This window comes from Lepidochelys kempii, chromosome 1 (assembly GCF_965140265.1).
Source record: "Lepidochelys kempii isolate rLepKem1 chromosome 1, rLepKem1.hap2, whole genome shotgun sequence".
Lineage (NCBI taxonomy): Eukaryota > Metazoa > Chordata > Testudines > Cheloniidae > Lepidochelys > Lepidochelys kempii.
This window is the reverse complement of record NC_133256.1, coordinates 228734019-228755675: the sequence shown is the minus strand read 5'-3', so window position 1 is coordinate 228755675 and position 21657 is coordinate 228734019. Positions and strand designations below refer to the sequence as shown.

At 42.3% G+C, this 21657-nt stretch overlaps 1 protein-coding gene across 3 annotated transcripts; it reads left to right on the top strand.

The window, feature by feature from the left end:
* The first annotated feature begins 180 nt into the window (after nt 1-180).
* Nucleotides 181-21341, top strand: TSPO (translocator protein). 3 transcript variants are annotated; one of them, XM_073316990.1, is made up of 4 exons: nt 181-343; nt 15522-15723; nt 19831-19969; nt 21089-21341. In XM_073316990.1, exons 2-4 carry the CDS (start codon nt 15542-15544, stop codon nt 21260-21262), a joined length of 495 nt encoding a protein of 164 aa, XP_073173091.1. In that variant the 5' UTR covers nt 181-343; nt 15522-15541; the 3' UTR covers nt 21263-21341. The 3 variants fall into 3 exon arrangements, with proteins under 3 accessions (XP_073173091.1, XP_073173070.1, XP_073173080.1); XM_073316969.1 differs by lacking the exon at nt 181-343 and adding an exon at nt 350-452; XM_073316979.1 differs by lacking the exon at nt 181-343 and adding an exon at nt 479-865.
* Nucleotides 21342-21657: the final 316 nt, after the last annotated feature.

The following is a 21657-nucleotide window of genomic DNA, read 5'->3' as shown; positions in this document are numbered from 1 at the left end:
GCGATCCTTTAGGGTAGGCCACTCCTATGAGTGCGCTGAAATTTCAAATACAGTAAACGGCTCTGCAAACTCCTCCGCCTCCTGTCGCAGCGGGAGAGGCTTGAGACAAACAACGACAACAAAAGCCTCACATAATGACTCCCCCAAACCACCCACCCCCTTCCTCCCCCCGTGCGTGCTGGAGCTGGCCCGGGCCGGGCCGCCACCAAAGCATCCAGCTCCGCCCCCGATTGCCATGCCGCCGCCCCTCCTGCGGTTCCCCTGCGCGTAGGAGGGACGCCGCACCCCTGCCGGGTCCCTAGAGCTCTCCTCTGCCTCGCCGAGCTGCGGGCCGCTGCAGCGGGTGAGTCTCTCCCCGGGCATGAGGTTGTGGCGGAGACTCTTCCGTCAGTGGCTCCGGATTAAGGCGCGGGGAGGCGGAAACGGCTAATTTCGAAGGGAAGCAGCTCTCAGTAAGCACAGTTGCCGCAGGAGCAAGGGGAGGGTGTCACCCGTGCAAGTCGATCGGCCTGGCTGTAGCAGCAGGGGTGGAGGGAAATGGCACCTTATACCACACCTCGTGGCCGATGAGACACTGGTAACAGCAAGAGGGCTTAGCCCCAGGGTGCCACGCAGTGCTGGGTTTGGCAACAGGGAGGCCGTCTTCTAGTGTCACATATTGCAGCCAGGATCGGGTCGGCAGGAACAGCAGCACCTGCTTATGTGCATTGCCTAGTAGCGATACAGCCAAGGCGTGGGATTCCTCGCCTCGGCCCAGTCACTCAACCTGTGGTTAGTTCATCTGTAAAACACAGTCCTCGTGACTGCTTCGCAGCAGTGCTGGGAGGCCTCTTTAACGGTGTGTAAAGTACTTGGAGATTCTCAGGTGAGATACACCATAGATGGCAAAGAGTCCTGTGGCACCTTATAGACTAACAGACGTATGGGAGCATAAGCTTTCCTGGGTAAATACCCACTTCCTCGGATGCCTAGATGGGGGGAGTGTAATTATTACTAGCGCTACTTTATTTGCTCCATGTTAGCATAGCTTGGTTATACAGGGTGAACGAGGGAGAGCTGTTGTGATTCTATGCCAAATTTAACATTTACTGTGTGTTTTCTGATCATCTTATGGGAATTGGGGAGAGATCCTTACAATGTGTCTTGCCCTGCACTCACTCCATTGGCAGGTGCAGACCACACTGCTGGGAGCAATGCCCCTTTCAGGGAGGGGAAGGGTGTGTGGGCATGCTCTTACTCCCACAGCCCTCTTTGTAGGGGGCTTCTCTCTCCTGTTCTTTATCCATCCTACAGTGTTGCCCTGCCTGTTATGTACATTTCATTTTCCTGGTTACTGAGTTACAGACTGGAGGTGGCTTCATTTCAGTGCTGGGTTAAATGATTCCGGATAGATACATAGTATAGTTTGAGGGACATGTTGATAATTATTAATACAAATGCTATAAAATGTATGCTAATAATGTTCTTGTTGGATCAACAATTAATTTTTAGGGGCTTGCTGTCATTTGAAGTATTACAGTTAAAATGTTCAGGAAAGTTTCCTTTTCTTTCTCTCTTCTTTATTTTTATATGAACACAACAAGAAAACAGTTGGGAAGGATCACTGGTTCTAGCCAGTGGATGGGAAATACTGCTTAGTAACCTTCCCTTATGTAATACAGGTTTCCACTAGTGGAACTTGGATTGTAGCACCATGGTGGCAGAATACCTCCAGAAGGGGGTTTATAGTAGTGCAAATGCCCACTACTGTGGCACCTGGAGCTGGCCAGCAAAGCACAGAAAGCGGGTGGTGTCAAATAGGGAGAGGATGGGACCAAGGGAGCCAGAATATGCACGGATTCAGCCTTTGGTGCTAAAACCCACAGTAGTTTTAAGCTGCCCTACCACAGTAAAACCTCTGGGGCAGTTTGGCTCCTGTGCCAGCAGCAATGAATCAAGCCCTAGCTAGTGGACTATTGCATGTGTTACTCCTCTTCCCTGTCCCAGTTCCTATCTCATTTGGCTTCATGGGGGCCTTGAATTCCAGCCTCTCAAATCCAGAATTTCATATTGTCAATATTTGCTTTTCCAGGTAGGTCGAGATAGTTTGAGTATGATTTTAAACTAGTGGAGCTTTATTAGAGAGGAAATGCATTACTTAAATTGGTATATGTACTTCAAGCTTATTCTGCCTGTTACCTAAAGGGGAAAAAAAGAGGATGCTTGTTTGTGTTCTCTTGACTGATTATATGTCATGAAATGGAGTGAATTCATGAAAGGCTAAAGTGAAGCACACTTTAGTAAAGTGAGCACCAAATGGAGATATTACAAGAAAAAGAAGTGAAAGTATGCAAACCTGCATTTGCGCTTGTGTAATCATTTGGCGTTGGTTTGGTATTATGAAACATCAAACAGTGAGTCATTTCGTAGAGCAGTTTAATAAAAGGAATGGGGTCATTTAACTCAGTGGAGTGAAAATGAATCGGAATAGCAAGTAATACTGCCAGATCATCTTCTCAGACCAAAGGGTCATCATTATGGGAAAATATTACTCTTCCCCCAGAACCCTCCTCTATGGAATCCCATAATGTGGAATCTCAGTCTTCCCCTCCATCTTATTCAACATCTAAGTGAAGTCATTGGAGGAGTCAGTGAGACAACATGGGCTGAACTGACTAGGGTAGGGGTGGGCAAACTTTTTGGCCCGAGGGCCACATCAGGGTGCGAAACTGTATGGAGGGTTGGGTAGGGAAGGCTGTGCCTCCCCAAACAGCCTGGCCCCCGCCCCCTATATGCCCCCTCCCTCTTCCTGCCCCCTAACTGCCCCCCTCAGAACCCTGACCCATCCAACCCCCCCCCAGCTCCTTGTCCCCTGACCACCCATTCCCAGCACCCCCGGCCCCAGTACCCCCCCATCTACCCCCGCCCATTCCCCATTCCCCCCCCCCAGAACCTCTGCCCCATCCAACCGCTCCCTGTCCCCTGACTATCCCTGGCGTGGCTGTGGGGGAGGGGGTGGAAGCTAGCCTCCCTGGCCAGGAGCTGAAGGGCCAGGCAGGACAGTCCCATGGGCTGAATGTGGCCTGCAGGCCATAGTTTGCACACTTCTGGTATAGGGACACCACCCAGCCCTACGCTTGTTTTTTTTATGAAATATAAACAGCATCTTCTCCCCTTTTTCTCAATGCTGAGTTGAGATAAATTGGATGAAGAGCAACTGGCTAAAGCTGAACCCAAGCCCTACTGAAGCAATGCTGGTGGGAAAAGACAAATGCTTTGAATAACTTGCTTCTCCTATAACATCCCCCATTATCAAGGGCATCTGCTCTCAGGTTGTTAAGTCAATCTGCAGCCTAGGGTTCCTTTTGGACTCCTCACTGCTGTCAAATACCCAAATATCCACAGCAGCAAAAGCTACCTATTTCTGCTTGTGGCTGCCCAAAAGATTATAATTCATCCAATTAGACACAGATCTGGTGATGGTGATTCACATATTAATGACTACCAGGCATGAATAGTACAGCTCAAATCTAGGAATGAAGTATGTCCTGAAAGTGTACGGTTAGTACAAAATGTCACAGAAGTACGTCTACTAAACCAGTGGTTCTCAACCAGGGTGTAGCCTGGGGGTACACAGCGGTCTATCAACTCATCTAGATATTTGCCTAGTTTTACAACAGGCTACATAAAAAGCACTAGCAAAGTCAGTATGAACTACAATTTCATACGGACAATGACTTGTTTATAATGCTCTATCTACTATACACTGAAATTTAAGTACAATATTTATCTTCCAGTTGATTTATTTTATAATTAGATGGTAAAAATGAGAAAGTCAGCAAGTTTTCAGTAAGTGTGATGTGACTCTCTTGTATTTTTATGTCTGATTTTGTAGATTTATAGTGAGGGGAAATTTGGAGGTACTCAAGACAAATCAGACTCCTGAAAGGGGTACTGGAGTCTGGAAAGGTTGAGAGTCTAGGCTTGACAGAATTTAAATTTATTGATAATATTGATGTTTAAGCTTTTTTCAATTTTTATTGATTTACATTTTGTTGTGCAAAATTATGGGTTTTCAGAATTTTTGTTTTTATTGATTGAAATGCTCAGAGTTGCAGAAAATTATGGGGAGGGTTCAGATGATAACTATGGAAATGACAGATTCAAAAAGTTAAAGCATTATAACAGTTAACACATTGTCAATATCACATGTCCAAATATACAAAGTAAATATCATTAAATCAAACTCTAAAGTTCTCAGACAGTATTTTTCTTATTTTATCTATACATTTTGATAGTTTTTTTGTTGTTGGTGTGTACGTACACAGTGAAATCGATGTTTAGTATACTACCAATAAAAATCTAATCCTTCCAAATCTACATATCATATTGCACACATTTTGTCCTTAGATAAATACCACCAACTTAAATTTACAGTGCTGTTTCCTTCTATTGTTACAGATAACATCTAAGGTTATTATAAGTGAGAAAAAACATTTATCTAGATTTGTTTTTTACTTTGTGCATTTTGACAACTCTCTTTGTTTAGGTTTCAGAGTAACAGCCTTGTTAGTCTGTATTCACAAAAAGAAAAGGAGTACTTGTGGCACCTTAGAGACTAACCAATTTATTTGAGCATAAGCTTTCGTGAGCTACAGCTCACTTCATCGGATGCATACTGTGGAAAATACAGATGTTTTTATACACACAAATCATGAAAAAATGGGTGTTTATCACTACAAAAGGTTTTCTCTCCCCCCACCCCACTCTCCTGCTGGTAATAGCTTATGTAAAGTGATCACTCTCCTTACAATGTGTATGATAATTGAGGTGGGCCATTTCCAGCACAAATCCAGGTTTTCTCCCCCCCTCACCCGCCCCCAACAATCCACTCTCCTGTTGGTAATAGCTTTGTAAGGAGAGTGATCACTTTACATAAGCTATTACCAGCAGGAGAGTGGGTTTGTTTGGGGGGGATGTTTGGGGGGGAGAAAACCTGGATTTGTGCTGGAAATGGCCCACCTCAATTATCATACACATTGTAAGGATTTGCATCTGAAGAAGTGAGCTGTAGCTCACGAAAGCTTATGCTCTAATAAATTGGTTAGTCTCTAAGGTGCCACAAGTCCTCCTTTTCTTTTTGCGAATACAGACTAACACGGCTGTTACTCTGAAACCTGTCATTGTAAGGAGAGTGATCACTTTACATAAGCTATTACCAGCAGGAGAGTGGGGTGGGGGGAGAGAAAACCTTTTGTAGTGATAAACACCCATTTTTTCATGATTTGTGTGTATAAAAACATCTTCTGTATTTTCCACAGTATGCATCCAATGAAGTGAGCTGTAGCTCACGAAAGCTTATGCTCAAATAAATTGGTTAGTCTCTGAGGTGCCACAAGTACTCCTTTTCTCTTTGTTTAGTCAGTGTCATGGTTTCTTCTGAGGTATGGCGCTGTAATAGCCACTCCGTAATTAAAACAAACGGGATTCTCATTACTAACCATCCACTCTTCCAGCAAACACCCCAGAAAAAAAACACTCCCTCCTCACCCCTGAGATTTTGCATGCCACATCTCATTCCATGGTAGAATTTCTGGTTCTGTTTTTGGATGCTTGTTTTTTGGAGAGGGAGTGAACAAGAAAAGCAGTTATGAAATTGTGCTGTTGCAAAATATTCCCTGCTGTTGATGTTCTGAAACTATTCCTAATGGTTTTTTTTTCCTCCCTCCAACTCCTCACATCCCCAAAATGGTGAGGCCTACAAACACCAAAACCATTTGTTTTGTTGGCCATGCTGCAAGAAGTGCCCTTTAGTGTTTTTAATTTTAGATGAGGGTAATGTCAGTGGCAAAATTATAAAGATGTATAATCTAAAGATGATGTGAGAAGGTATACATGCCCAGCACAAAGACAGATAAAGAAGGGGTTAGTATATAGCACTCTAAAACAGGGATTTAAAGAGGAGGCAACAAAAGTCGTTCTCTCTTTTCCTCATCTCCCTGAGCTGGAAGGTAACTGGGTCAGGAAACACCCAAGCTAGGAAGAAAGAGGAAGTGGGAAGCTGGCTCTTTTGCATTCACAGAAAGGCTAAACAGTTTACAAAAGACTTTAAAGTTAAGAACCACAGGCACCAGCTTCTAATTTTCCCCGGGGGTGCTCAAACCCTGCTCAGCCCCAGGCCCCACCCCACTTCTTTCCGCCCCACCTCTTCCCTCTTCCTTCCTTCCAGCCCCTCTTGCATGCTGCTGAACAGCTGTTCTAGGACATGCAAGAGACACTGGGAGGGAGGGGGAGGAAGTAGAGGAGCTTGGCTGCCAGTGGGTGCTAAGCACCCCCTAATTTTTTTCCATGGGTGCTCCAGCCCTTGAGCACCCGCAGAGTTGGTGCCTAGGTTAAGAACTATTTACTTTTCCTCTGGGCTGAAGCAAACCATCCCTTCCTTTGTGGTTTGCTCCCTTTCTGCTGTCCTCCCCGCAGCCCTTACTCAGAGAGAAGGGGAAAAGGCTGAAGAAAATCTTGAGTATAGCTTCCCAGGTATTGGGCCATAGGGGAGAAACACCCTGCCTTAAGTGGCAGAATGTTGTATTTTGTTTCTTTTTCCTTATTTCTTCTGGTTCCTGTTGCGATGGCTGGGGTCACTCTAGTGCAGTTACCATGAGTACACAAAATAAATTTAAAGTATAAACTGACCTGCTGCAGCCTAAGGGTGCGCTGCTGCACCTGGCAGAGGTGGGGGGATGAGTGAGTGAGTAGGATACTGGGAGAAATGCCGAGGAGCAGAAGTGCTGGATGGGAAAACATGGGGAGGGACATAGAATCATAAAAATGTAGGGTGGAAAGAGACCTTGAGAAGTCATCAAGTCCAGCCCCCTGTGCTGAGGCAGGACCAAGTAAACCTAGACCATCCCTGACCATCGCATCCACTGTGTTCTTAAAAACCTCCAGTAATGGGGATTCCACAACCTTCTTCAGAAGCCTGTTCCAGAACCTTATTCCCCTTATATTTAGTAAGTTTTCCCTTATATCTAATCCAAATCTCCCTTGCTGCAGATTAGCCCACTGCTTTTTGTTCTACCTTCAGTGGACATGGAGAACAATTGATCACAGTCCTCTTTATAACAGCCCTTAACATATTTCAGGATTGTTATCAGGTCCCCGCTCAGTCTTCTTTTCTTAAGACAAAATATGCAGGGTTTTTTAACCTTTCCTCACAAGTCAGGTTTTCTAAACTTTCTATCATTTTTGTTGCTCTCCTTAGGCCTCTCTCTGATTTGTCCATATCTTTCCTAAAGTGTGGCATCCAGAATGGGACACTACACCAGCTGAGGCCTCACCAGTGCTGAGTAGAGCAGGACACATACCTCCTATGTATTACAAACGATACTAGCCTTTTTCAGAACTGCATCACATTATTGATTCATATTCCATTTGTGACCTCCTATAACTCCCAGATTCTTTTCAGCAGTACTACCCCCGAGCCAGTTATTCCCTACTTGGTAGTTGTACATTTGAATTTCCCCTCCTAAGTGAAGTATTTTGCACTTGTCTTTATTGAATTTCATCTTATTGATTCCAGACCAATTCTCCAAGGTCATTTTGAATTCTAATCCTGTTCTCCAAAATGCTTGCAACCCCTGCCACCTTGGTGTCATCCACAAATTTTATAATGGCTCTCCCCTCTAAGTCATTAAAGAAAATATTGATTAGAACCAGATCCAGGACTGACCATAGTGGGACCCCACTAGATATGTCCTCCCAGTTTGACAGTGAACAACTGATAACTACTCTTTGAGTACAGTCTTTTAACCAGTTGTGCACATGCCTTATAGTAATTTCATCTAGACTACATTTCCCTACTTTGCTTATAAGTTGTCATGTGGGATTGTGTTAAAAGCCTTACAAAAATCAAGATATCTCACCTCTGCTGCTTCTCCCCATCTACAAAGACAGTACCCCCATCAAAGAAGGAAATTAGGTTGGTTTGGCATAATTTGTTCTTGACAAATCCATGCTGGCTATTCCTTATAACCCTATTATCCTTTAGGAGCTTACAAACCGATAGTAGTTGCTCAGGTCCTCTTTGTTCCCCCTTGTAAAGATAGGTACTATCCTTGCCCTTTTCCAGTCCTTTGGGACCCACCCATTGAGTTCTCGAAGATACCTGCTAATGATTCCGAGCTTGCTTCAGCTAGTTCCTTAAGTACCCTAGAATGAATTTCGTCAGGCCCTGGTGACTTGAATACATCTAATTTTTCTAAATATTCTTTAATCTGCTCTTTCCCTATTTTGGTTTGTATTCCTTCCCCCTTGTTGTTAATATCAATTGTGTTTAGAATCTAATCACCATTAATCATTTTAGTGAAGACCTGAAGCAAAATAGGCATTCAAAAACCTTAGCTTTTTTGATGTCATCAGTTATTAGCCCTCTTTCTTCACTAAGTAGCCAACCTATACTTGTCTTTCTCTTGCTCCTAATGTATTTAAAGAACCTTTTCTTATTGCCTTTTCTGTCCCTTGTCTTAGCCTTTCTGATTTTGTCCGTACCTGCTTGTGCTATTCTTTTGTACTCCTCCTTAGCAATTTTTCCATGTTTTCACTTTTTGTAGGATTCCTTTTTGGGCTGGGATAGGGGATATGAAAGGGCAACATAGAGCCATGCTCCTGGTCTCAGAATGGGGAAGCTTTGGGAGAGGCTGGATAATAGTAGGGAATAGAAGATGAGGGATAAGAGCTATAGGGGACCAAGGGTAGGCGTGCAAGGGGAGATACAGGCAACCATGAGAGGTATTTCCCTCTAATGTCCTCTATTTCAAGGTGTACCTTTCCTCCCACCAAGCTCCCCATATCTGCTTTAGACTGGCTAAAGTCTAAGGAAGGGACCCCTGTTTTAGTGATTCTTATCGGGTCCATTATAGCAGGCCTCTCCTTCTATTAACATAATACCATCCCAGGTTAAGCTTTTGGCACTTATTCAAAACAGGGTAAGTCCCAAACAAACAAAAAAAATAATCAAACAAAAAATGAGTATTGTTCAAGTTTAAAGTGTTTCAAGAGAATTCACTTAACACCCACATACCGTTTACAAAGTCCTACAACTACAAAATAATCCCCAACCATTAAGTCTAGAAAATGAATAGTTAAAAGATCCAGCCAGTTTCTCTCTACCATATATAATCTTTCATCCGTCAATATCACCTCAATTAACTTACACCACCCACTGAGCCTTAGCTTTATCATCTAACATTTGCAAAGATATATAAAGATCAAAATAACAAATTTACTTGGAGGTTATAAAATCACTAACCCATTCTACAATATTATTCAGTACAAAAAGGTGACAAACTTAGTTGCTACACCATAGTTAAAAGGTATATACTTTCCAGGTTTAGATACAAAGCTACAAACAGCAAATATCAGTCATTCAAATTATATTAATAAAAATACTTTACCCTACTCTGAGAAGGTCAGATCTGACAGTTTTATATACTCTACAAGTATATTACTTTTTAAATATTTCCTACACATTTAATAAATATTATACATCTAACTGCATATTTCCAGTACAGAACAAATAATGGGGTAAAGTTAAGAGTGGTTGGTGTTATAGGGATTAAAAGTTTTATATGGCAGTGTGGGAACTGGATGGATTCCTCTCTGTTTACTTCCAGGCTTTTGAACTAAAAAAAAAAATTGTAAAGAAAAATGTAACCTTCTAGGTGATGGATGGAATCCCTTGAAACACTTCCAGCCTTAACTTTTTATTTTTTCAACAACGTGATTTACTGAAGAATACTCACCCTGTTAGTCATTTCCCCCTGTTTGTGTGGGTCTTTCGCACAGGAATAAGGATGAGAAAAACATCATACAAAATAGGAAATGTGATTGTTTAACCACAAAATAGGTCGGCAGACTTAAGAGCAGGTGGATTATTAGTTATTAGTATTTGTATTGTGAAGCCACCTAGGAGCCCTAGTCATGGACCAGAACTCCTTATGCTCGGTGCTGTATAACACGGAACACAAGTATAGTGCCTGAATCCACTTTGAACTTTTTTTTTTTTTAAAAAGGAAAACACTCCTTATCAAGCAGCTATTATGAAATGCATTTTGTAAGCTCTATAACTGGTTTCCTCTCTGAAAATAAAGGGAAACTAAAGTAATGCAACTGAAAGCCATTTAATTCCTCTAAAAGTAAAGTCAGAAAAGCTTGGAACTAATGCAGATTCTGCTTTATATGTGATTTGCTTAATTTGTCATGGTGTTAAGAAATCTAGAGCAAAGATGGGGTGTGTGGTAGGAGAACATAGAAGCCTAGAAGTGTAGGTCTGGAAGAGACCTCAATAGGTCATCTAGTCCAGTGCTCTCCACTCAAGTCAGGACTACATAATAACTAGATAATTCCTGACAGGTGTTTGTCTAACCTGTTCTTAAAAGCCTCCAGTGATAGAGATTCCACAACCTCTCTCGGCAATTTATTCCAGTGCTTACACATCTCAGATCTAAGCATCAGCTACTTCTTTATACTCTTGTGTAACAGAAACTCCTACAACTGGAAAACTCATGTAAGGAAAAAGAAAAGGAGTACTTGTGGCACCTTAGAGACTAACCAATTTATTTGAGCATGCATCCGATGAAGTGAGCTGTAGCTCACGAAAGCTCATGCTCAAATAAATTGGTTAGTCTCTAAGGTGCCACAAGTACTCCTTTTTTTTTGCGAATACAGACTAACACGGCTGTTACTCTGAAACCTGTCATCATGTAAGGAAGACACCTAAGAATAAGGTTTTCTGGAATCGGGCCTTTTAATATTTTTCTCCTCTGATCACCACGTTTGAATTTTATGCATTACTTCTTTTTCTTATCACCTCTGTCTGGTTGTACATTGCTCCTCTCTTTCATCCTTGGTTTGTTTCCAAATCTTTCATTTTGTTTCCAGCTCTACTCTTTTTTTCAGGAACAGTGTCTCTGGGAATCCCTCTCCTCCCACTTCCCTCCTTTCACTCACTTGTTCTCGTTTTAAAGGCCCACATGGAGCATTTATGGAGGGCTACATACACATGGCTTCCTAAATCAATCAGTGCTGCTCTTTCACTCAGCCATTGATTTTCATTGGAGATTGGTACCAGTTGCTAATCCCCAGGGATTGAATACCTGAATTATAGTGCTCCCACATCTAGGGATGGTTGTGGTGTAGTTGACAGGGCCTGGAACTGGGAGTTAAGAAACTTAAATTCTAATCTTAATCCTGCAACTGACTTGGTGTGTGTCTTAGAGCAAGTCACAGTACTTCAGTATCCCTTCTGTAAAATAGGCAAGCCTGTCCCTATGGGGGGTGCGGGGCCCAGGGACATAGGCGCCGAGTTTCTATCTGCCAGAGGGTGCTCCCCTTGGCTCTGCCCAGGCCCGGCCCCCACTCCCCCCCTTCCCCCAAGGGCCCACCTGCACACCACCTCTTCCTTGCGCAGTTCCGCCCCTCCCCCAAGCACACTGTGCCCTTGCTCCTCTCCCCTCCCACTCCAGTTCCTCCAGCTGCTGCAAAACTGCTGAACAACAGTAAGCGCTGGGAGGGATGGGGAGGTGCTGGGGGGAAGTTGGTATGGGGACTGCTCCTCACCCCCATCACTTTATCCCCCCACCCGCCTCCTCATGAAGCGTGGGGCCTCCCAAAGCGCAGGGCCCCAGGGTGGTTGCCCCGATTGGCCGTTCCCAAGGGACAGCTCTGAAAATAGGGATAAAGAAGCTTACTAACGCTTGCAAAAAGCTTTGAGTTCTGTTTAAAAAGTGCTATATAATTACTAATTAGTATTACTAGCCCAAAGGGCAGGGCACCCAAATCAATCCAAATTATGTCCTGCCACTCCTGCGGCGCTCCCTTCCTTCTCTCTCGTCCTCCCCCTCTGTTTGTGCACATCTTTCCTCTTCCTGTTTTGTGGATATTTCCTGGTCTTGTGTCTTCCCTCATTTCCTGTTCTCCCTCATTCCACAATGATCCCTGTATTGCAGCTCCTATACATACTGGGCCAGATTCTCCAGTAACTTGTCCTTTGTGTACTCACTTACCGAGGGTGCAAAACGTTACAGCTCTGATCTGATATCATTTTACATCCACTGTACAAGTAACTACAAACTGCAGGGCAGTGGAGAACTGAGCCCCATGTTTCCCCAGCAATGACCATAAGAACAGCAGAGCGATAGGATCACAATCATTTTCACCTTCTTAGTGGACTCCTTCCAAATTACTCTGTAAAAGCAGCAGAGGTATGATCCTCTACAACTACTAGGAAATCCTGTTCCCAGCGGAGCTTGTTGGTCCTGCAGATAGTCACTCCCCTGGGTCCCAGTAGAATTAGATAGTAAAAGTGAGTAGCACTGTGTCACTTTCATGTCGCCAATACTCCTGAGAAGTAGTATGTGCTTCAGCAGAGATACTTCTCCCACAGGGGTATTTAAGAAGAAATAATGCAGGAACGTGCGAACTTGCAATTCTTGTGCTGCATTTAAAACACGACCTGGTAAAAATAAATTTTGAACTCTGCATATAGAATAATATTAGGTAAGAGGCACAACAGCAATACTTGTAGCAACAAACTACACAGGACAGGTTTTTAACTCTCTTCCCAGCTTTCCCTCCTCCATCAAAGACTTAATTGACACTGTTCAGCAGGATGTTTTCTTCTCCCCTCCTCTTGTGCACAGACTTTGGCTCCGATTTCTTCCTTCTTTCCACCTCCAACCCTTCCACTCCCTTCTGTCTCTTATCCATTCCTGGGCATGCACGCTCTCTCCATCTTCTCTTTTATCTTCAAAACATCTTCCCCCCTCTGGCTTCTTTCTCAGGCTAATGGCACATTCTTGTTTACCCACTCATGAAAAAATTCTTCTCTCAATCCCAGCTGCTTTTCCAGTCTATCCGTCCCCCTCCCCATTGCATTTAAAATCCTTGTCTGTATGGCCTACAGCTATTGCCAGGGCTTTCCTTGATCCTCTCCAATCTGGCTTCTGCTCTCACTCATTCATATCATGCTAACCAAGGTCCCTAACAAATCAAAGAGACACATTTCTTTGACTTGCCTCTGAAACAACTAATCACCCCCTGCATCTTTATTTTCTCTCTTTTTAGCACTTTCACAGCTCTGCTTTTTTCCTCTTACTTCACTGACCTTCAGTATCGGTTATTCCTCTGTGTCCCCTCTTCCACTCTCTGTAGCCGTTCTTCAGGATTAGTTTCTTATTTTGTGAGATAAGGTGGGTGAGCTAGTATCTATTATTGGACCAATTTCTGTGGTGAGAGAGATGAGCTTACACAGAGCTCCTCTTCAGGTCTGGGAAACATACTCAATGTCACAGCTAAATACAAGGTGGAATACGTTATTTAGCATAAGTAGTAAACACAAAATTTCAAGGGACCATTCAAAGTGAAGTGTCCTGTTAATACCCCTCCAGTCATAGTGAGAAAAAGAAGGGGGGGGGAGCTGCTGGGAGTGGGGTTGTTAGTGGGTTACACATTGTTGTAAAAAGCCATGAATCCAGTGTCTGTATTCAGTCCATGGTTATTAGTGTCTAGCAAAGTTGCAAATTTAAGCTCCCAGGCTCATCCTTTGAAGGTGTTGTATAGATTTCCTTTGAGGAGGTCTGAGACTCACGTCAGATATAGAGCGATCGTTTCGTGAAAAGTGTTCACCCACAGGTGATAGGGTGTTTTTGTCTTATTTTTCTGGGCGAGTTCATGTGAGAGTGTAGTTGATTGTCTGGTTTCACCCTTATAGTTGTTCTGGGGCATTTAGTGCACTGGATGAGGTACACCACACGTGATAGGCATGTGCACAACTCATGGATCTCGAAAGACATGTTGTAGGAAAGGTTTCTGGCCAATGGGAGATGTAGAGCCGGCACTTGCGGCGGGGGCAGCATGCGGAGCCCCGTGCTCACCCCTACGCCTAGGGGCCAGAGGGAGATGCTGGCAGCTTCCCAAGAGCCATGTGGAGCCGGATAGGCACTCTGCCTGCCCCTTTGGGGGCAGCCAACTGGACTTTTAACGGCCGGAGCTGCCAGGGTCCCTTTTTGACTGGGCATTCCGGTTGAAAACCAGATGCCTGGCAAACCTAGCTGCAGCCCGAGCTTGAATGTCTATACTGCAATTAAAACAGCCCCTTAGCCAGAGCCCTGTGAGCCTGAGGCAGCTGGCGCAGGCCAGCCAAAGGAGTTTAATTACAGTGCAGACATACCCTATTTAAGCTCGAAAACTTGTCTCTCTTACCAATAGAAGTTGGTCCAATAAAATATATTACCTCACCCATCTTTCTCTCTAATATCCTGGGACCAACACAGCTACAACAACGGACTATATCTTACCCTGCGTCACATAAAGCACTGGGCAAGATTATAGTCCTATGCAAATAATAAAAGTAAAGGGTTGCATGCACTTGGCTACTATGCTTTCAAAATCTGTCTTTTCTATTTTATCCTTTTTGGTATGTGTTTAATCCCTTATTTTGGCAACCTATATATGGATTGTATATAGCAGGTGGTTTTTGGCCACAAAACTTGGGGTAGAGCTTTTCCAGCTTATTTATTTACTCTTAATGCTACCTTTGCTTTGCTAATGTAGCTAGGGCAACCAGGCAAGCTTCACCGCCAATGCTTATACCCACTGTTGGCTGGAGGGCTTATATTGGTCCTAAGCCTTGTGCTGACCCTCTGCACCTGGGTGAATTTCACATACACATATTTTCATCCATGAATAAATAAACTGAGGGATAATGCAGTTTGGCACTATGTAAATTGTACTTTTAAAATTTTTTTTTAAGGGTTCTACATCTTGTCACCAAACCGTCCATCTATGTAAAATGCTATGCCAAGAAAACCTAGTAGTGTCACCAATATACAAGCAATTGGGGTAAGAGGTGAATGACTGACATTCATCCAAATATGGGTTTGAGAGTCTCTCTTTTAGGCTTACCAGGCAAGGCACTAATGTCCAACAACTCCCATTGAGCTCAAAGGGAATTATGGATGTTCAGCACCTGACAAGACTGAAGCCTTTTGACTGGAGAGATAAACGTAGAGGGGCAGATCCTCAGCTGGTGTCAATGGAGCTAAAACAATTTACACTAGCTGAGGATCAGCCCCAGAAAATTGAAGAGACTAGTTAAGATGGATGTTTGTTTTTAAACCTGTAACCTCTGCTAAGCAAGCTCAAGGAAGGGGATATGAATGAGTAAGGAAGCAGTGTATTGGGTGCAGTGATTGACTGAATAATTGATCAAGAAATCTTTGTTGGTAGAATCATAAACAATGCATCAGATTAAAACTGCCTATAAAAGAAAAACTGAAAAGAATCCTTGGGGTGTTCCAGCTTGCCTGTGAGCCTGGAGTCTTTAAATTAACTTAAATGGGCTTTAGATCAGGCCCTGGAAGAGGAGTTAAGTAGTACAATAATTATCTCTTAAATAAATCTGTTTAATCTGAAAGTGTTTGGCCAGAGTTTTATTCTAAAAAATTCACTTTGCAAACAAACATTCAGGTGTTTGGGATTTGTTTCAGATTCAGCGTCTGTCTTGGAAATGGTACCGAAGTGGGCCCCGGCTGTTGGTTTCACACTCTTGCCCCATACAGGAGGGTTTTTGGGAGGCATGATAACAAAGAGAGAGATCCCTATATGGTATGAATCTCTTGAGAAGCCATCCTGGCGTCCACCTAACTGGATGTTTGGCCCTGTCTGGGGAACTCTGTATACAGCAATGGGGTATGTCTTTTATGTTGTGTATATACACTTAACTAGTCTGATGGTTGCTTAATGTACAGTAGCAAAGCTGGATTGTTAAAAAGAATCATATTGCATAACGTTAGTTAGCTATGTTATTGCATATATATATGCTACATTAATTTATAAGAGCGACGATGTTGTTTCTGCAATGTTCAACAGGTAAGCACTTGCTTAGGAAACACTGCCCTTTATGTGTATGCACAAGGGAGGTGTATTAAATGCAGGAATTTTTGATTTGCTTCTGACCGCCCCAATAAGAGAAATAGAACTGTGAAGTAATGTGCTGACTAATTGAAAGAGTTTTTTAATCATTTCCGCCCGTATATGTGTCCTCTGACATTTCTAGTTAAAATTAACTGTATTAGTAAATAAATGAGGGATTGAGATTTGGATTGTTCCAGTAAAGAGTAAGTTAAATTTACTGGAATCTATAACCCTTGTCTTATAAAACACTAATAAAAACCTGTGCTTTTAATCTGGGTCACATTATCTGGTACAGTCTGCTGCCCTCTAACTGAATTAGTCTAAAATACTGATGACAGCTTAGGCTATTACTGTCAAATAAATGGGCAATGATGAAAAGGGATGCAATGATGCAAGTGTGTTGGGCCAAATATCAGACCTATTGGTACTTTAAAAGAAAAGCTGAAGCGTAATACAAAAAATATTCTAATCACTCCATCTCATTTTAAAAATAGCTAAACTATTTGTAAAGTAGATTTTTTTCTGGACTGTTTTGTGTGTTTTAGACAGGTATGATCTCCCTCACAAAACTGTCCCAGGAACAGCCCAGCAAGAGAAAGTGCTTTTCTCCCAGCCTCCTTAACTGATGTCACATGAGCGGAGGCCACATTAGGCTATGAGAACTTGCACAATGACCACGCTCCAAAGTGACACTCAGCCCCAGGAATTTGTTTCACATCTTCTTTATGGAGGACTAGCCCTACGCCATGTTTAATACATTTTTGTTCAGCCATAGTTGCATTATCGCAGATCCCTGCAGAAAGTAATTTTTCTTTGAAGCCGAGTTGTCTCTTTCCCCAGGAACCTACTACAGTGCCCAACTCTTCTATAACTCAAATACAATGGAAGGGATTTTCCTCAAATTTGCGCTCTTTTTGCCTATTAAGTCTGGAAAGTTCAGCCCCAAATAGGAAAACTTTTTAGAAAATTAAGAGTAAGTCGTTATGATGAGATGCTACAGATTTCCTTAATTTTAGTGTTCGCTGTTGCAAAATATTGTAGTGAAGCAATATGCATAAAAACAAATGCTGAATCATGTCTCTTCTTGCCTTTACCTTATCACTTAATTTCCACTCACCTTCACTCCTTTCATTTTCTCTCCCTTTTGGTCTTTTCTTCTTTTGTGAAAAACTTCTAGTCTTTTACAGCTCAGTACATAGTGTCCTTCCCTTTCCCCCTCCCCAAGCAAACAGAAAATATCTTTTTGTTATTCTGTTCCCTCCCATGGTTAATGTCCTAATCATACTTATTCTTGATGACAAATCACAATGATCCTAATCCCAGGGGGAGTTAAGTGTTTCTTCTCAGAGCCTCAATCATGCTCAAAACCAGATCACTGTGTTCTGTATACATAACATCACAGAGATTCCTCAGAGTGCCCAACAAATCCAGTTCCTCTATTTGCATTTAACACATACAAAAGAGTCTGGGGATTGTGTCATGGAATACTGGTATTATCTAGCAGAGCTCTAGCACTCCCCAAGAGTTGTGTAACTCAGGGGCTGGCCCTGAACTACACTTTACAAATTTGCCAGAAAATTTAGATCAAGAGCAGAAGCCAAAGTTATATCTGTGTACAAGTGCAATTGCTTATTAAACAACAGTTTCACAAATCATCTGGAAGCTCAATTGTGTCTAGGTGTTTCCTAGTGATGGAGAAATGTGAAACCTTTTTGTTTTTTTAAAAGCATTTGTTTGGGAGGATAGTGATTAAATTGACAGCATATCAAATTGTGCCCTTAGAAAAGGAACAGCCAGCATGCAAGCTTGGGTTATTTACTTCCACATAAAAAAATAAACTTATTCATGCTACATGTGAGTGAATTTGAACTCTGGTAAAGTCATGTGGATGTCTTAGATGCATATCTGCAGCTAAACAATTAAAAATCTATCTTGCTTAAAAATGTGCAGGTGAATTTTTAAGAGTTCAATAATATTTATGCAGCAAAGTCTGCATATGGAGCTCTCCATTGCCCAGCTAGGTGCACAACTCAATTTGCATTCTTACCTATAATGTAGACTTCATCTCAGTATGAAACTACATTGAAACAGCTGGCAAATTACTACCACAAAGGAGCAGACTGTCTTTTGGAATATATACTCAGCTGGCCCTGAAATCAAGTACCCACTAACACTTTAAAGTGAACTACAAAGCAAAAGTAAAAAAGGAGTGGACTTCTGTGCTGAATGATCCAGCTAACCAGGTTGTGGGAGTAGGGTTGCCAACTTTCTAATGGCACAAAACCTAACACCCCTGCCCCACCGCACCCCTTCCCCGAAGCCCTTTCCCCACTTGCTCCATCCCCCCTCCCTCCATCGCTCGCTCTCCCCTATCTTCACTCACTTTCACCAGGCTGGGGCAGGGGGGGTCAGGTGCAGAAGTGGGGTGAGGGCTCTGGGTGGGGATACAGACTTTGGGGTGGGGCCAGGGATGAGGAGTTCGGGGTACAGGATGGGGCTCAGGGCTGGGGCAGGGTGTTGCCGTGTGTGGGCTCCAGGAGGGACTTTGGGTGTGGGAGTGGAAGCGGGGTCCCAGCAGCACTTACCACGGCTCCCAGGAAGCAGTCGCCAGGTCCCTGCAGCCCCTAGGCACATGGGAGGCTCAGCACGCTGCCCCCGCAGCGCTCATTGGTCATGGTTCCCCAGTGCTGACCAGAGCCGCTAGCATCCCTTTTCAACTGGGCATTCAGGTTGAAAATCAGATGCCTGGCAACCCTGTGTGGGAGGCTTTCAGTACACAATAAGCTTGAGCTTCATATCCCTCACCCTTGAGTAATCCTGTCTTACCTTCAGTGAACTAAGAAGTTATCCCAGAATGCACCATTCCATGGCATTAAAAGGGCATGGATTGCAATGAGAATTCTGGTATGTTTGCAATTGCAAAACTGTATTCTGGAAGATCTTCCAGTAACCAGTACCAAGAGGATTTCACTGACAGGAGAAAAGCTCCTCTCTCCTATTCTCTTCACTCTTGATTTCAGAAAGGAGGTGTCAAAAACAATCACTAATGTGGTTATGAAAATATCACTTCTATGCAGACACTACCCAAATTCACCACTGCTCTCTCTCCTCACTTTTTGCCTGTTTCAGCCTTAACTTCTGTTAACTCGTTTAAAAAAAATTAATACCTTAAAAATGACAAGCACTTCATTAAATAGAAGGAGGTGAAGTGACATTTAAATCCAACACTTCACTCTCCAGTTAGGAACCTACTCATTCAACTTGACCCCAGATTATCTCCCAGTTTTGAAAATTTGCCGATATAACTTCTGAAATAACGATCTTTGTACTCCACACAATGAACACTTAGTTACCGAAACTCTTATTAATGTATTCAGTTCATCTAGACTAATGCAATTGCTTCCTTTATAGTCTTCAGGTCTCAACTCAAACTTCTATTTGTCCAAAATGCAGTAGTTCATCTGCTCCCCTATATCCAAGAATGAAAGTAGCCACTGCAAAATTTTTTATTTACTTCTTTTATTGGATGGTTCAGTACCATGTACTCTCTCATTTTGCCTGAATAGCATAGGGGTGTGAAAACCACATATTGAAGGTTCCACAATAAATCAGCACTTCAATTTTGGATTCTAGCCCAAAACTATGACTTATGATACTCCATCCTATTTTCAAAAGTCACTTGGCAGCCTAAGTCTGTTGCAAGTGAATGCACTTAGACTCTTAAGTGACTTTTGAAAATAAGATGGAGACTCCTAAGTCACAGACTTCTTTGAAAAATTTTCTTGCCTTACCTATGAAAGTCACCTAGTTTGCCAAAGTATGTGTTTATAATTATCTACGTATTATATTGTATAATTTGCCAGAGTACTTCATTTTATTCAGATATGGTTCTTACTTGGTATGGAAGGAGTTGGGAGGTTTCAATGAAGAGTCAATGGTTCCACTTGGGCTGTATGCAGGGCAGCTGGCATTAAACTGGGCATGGACTCCCATATTCTTTGGAGCTCACAAAATAGGATGGGTAAGTGTAAAGTAATATTGACATTTAAAGTCTCATCGTATCCTTACATAGTCAGTTACAAGGTACCGACTTTGGAATTTTTTATTCTGAAAATGAACTTTGGTACATATAGAAAGTAACAATTGGCTTAAGTAGCAGATTTTTTAAATTCCCTTGTTACTCATATGGTCATACGAGATTATGCATAATTTATCTACAATGTCATTACATTATTAGCTCTCAATTGTGTGTTTTTCCAACCCTTTGTTAACAGAAGTTATAATTCATGTGACTAAAGTAAATACAGCTATGCCAAGGTAAAGTTCCTAGGGGTCCTTTAGACAAGTTCTTGTGAAAATTCATTTACTATGAGATGACTCGTAATTCAGTGTCAATTTTAGATAGTACTAATTATTCTCTGCTGTCCGGGGGTGGAAGGGGAAGCTAGTCTCTGACATAAACCACCCTATGAACTACTTGGCTGGTCCTTTTACTACACAGCTCTCTTAGATACTTACATGACCCCATTACCATAGTAATGGAGTGCCTTGGAGCCTTTAATGTATTTATCTGCACAGTGCCCCTGTGAGGCCGGGAAGCACTATTATCCCCATTTTACGATGGGGAAATGGGAACACTAACGTGTGTAAGGTCACACAAGAAATCTGCAGCACAGCAGAGATTTGAAGCAGTCTCCTAAATTGCAGGAGACCACCCTATCCACCATCCCTGAAATACTGAAGTAAAGAAATTCAAACACAAAACTTAACTTTTGGAATTTTTGGAGTTATTAATTTAGCATTATTGATGTGAATGCTATGAATTTAAAACATGACATTTCAGGCTGCATGTTGCATTAATTTTAGCTTTTTGCATTTATTCTGTATTTGTATGAAAATGTCTCCAAAGCTAGTTCAGTCCTGTTAAGAGCAAATGATTCCTTTTCCAAACTGATCACCCCACTCTGCACACATTCATGTATCAGCAAGAAGCATTCTAAGTTTTTTTAAGCATGTACTTTCCACTGTGTTTCAGAACTCTTTATAAAAAAGTTTAGTCTGAATTTGTGCAAATATCTACGTACTGTCTTAACAAAACTGCAGCATGTAAAATAACACTAACCACCTTATTTTGTTTCAGGGGTTGGTCAATCTCCTACTCACTAGTGGTGCAGCAACAGCTACAACTGTCACCTGGTACCATGTCAACAAGAGAGCAGCATATTTGATGTTCCCTTATTTAGCTTGGTTAACTTTGGCTTCTGTGCTCAATTACCGCATCTGGAAGGACAATAAAAACAAGAAGCAATCTTAATACAGAATCTTCTGGTAGAAGGTGTCAAGGCGGAAGATTTTTTTATGCATTTCCCCAATAAAATTACAATCCTGTTTTACTATTGCTTGAAGTACTTACTGTATTAGACAGTTAAAAATAGGTCTCGTCTAAATACAGTCAAAGTGGTGTTCATGTCCACATTCAAATGCTGGCTTACTACACAATCCGAATGGAATGTGTGCATGAGTGAATTTAATAGCACAGTCAATGAAGTGGTTTAATCTGCACCCTCTCCTATTGCCCCTGCTGTTGATTACATATAAAAAATAATTTAATGGATAGCATTTTTAACTATTACTGGCAATTAATGTGAATTGGGGGCTGATTATGTCCAGAAATGAAAGTCCATTAATGACTTTCAGACTATTGTTCCT

Excerpts from the sequence above, each read along its gene's own strand:
- TSPO (XM_073316990.1), top strand. The coding sequence starts at position 15,542 with ATGGTACCGAAGTGGGCCCCGGCTGTTGGTTTCACACTCTTGCCCCAT. Across the intron at positions 15,724-19,830 it reads ACTCTGTATACAGCAATGGG|ATATGGTTCTTACTTGGTAT; the intron begins GTATGTCTTTTA and ends CATTTTATTCAG. Across the intron at positions 19,970-21,088 it reads GAGCTCACAAAATAGGATGG|GGGTTGGTCAATCTCCTACT; the intron begins GTAAGTGTAAAG and ends ATTTTGTTTCAG.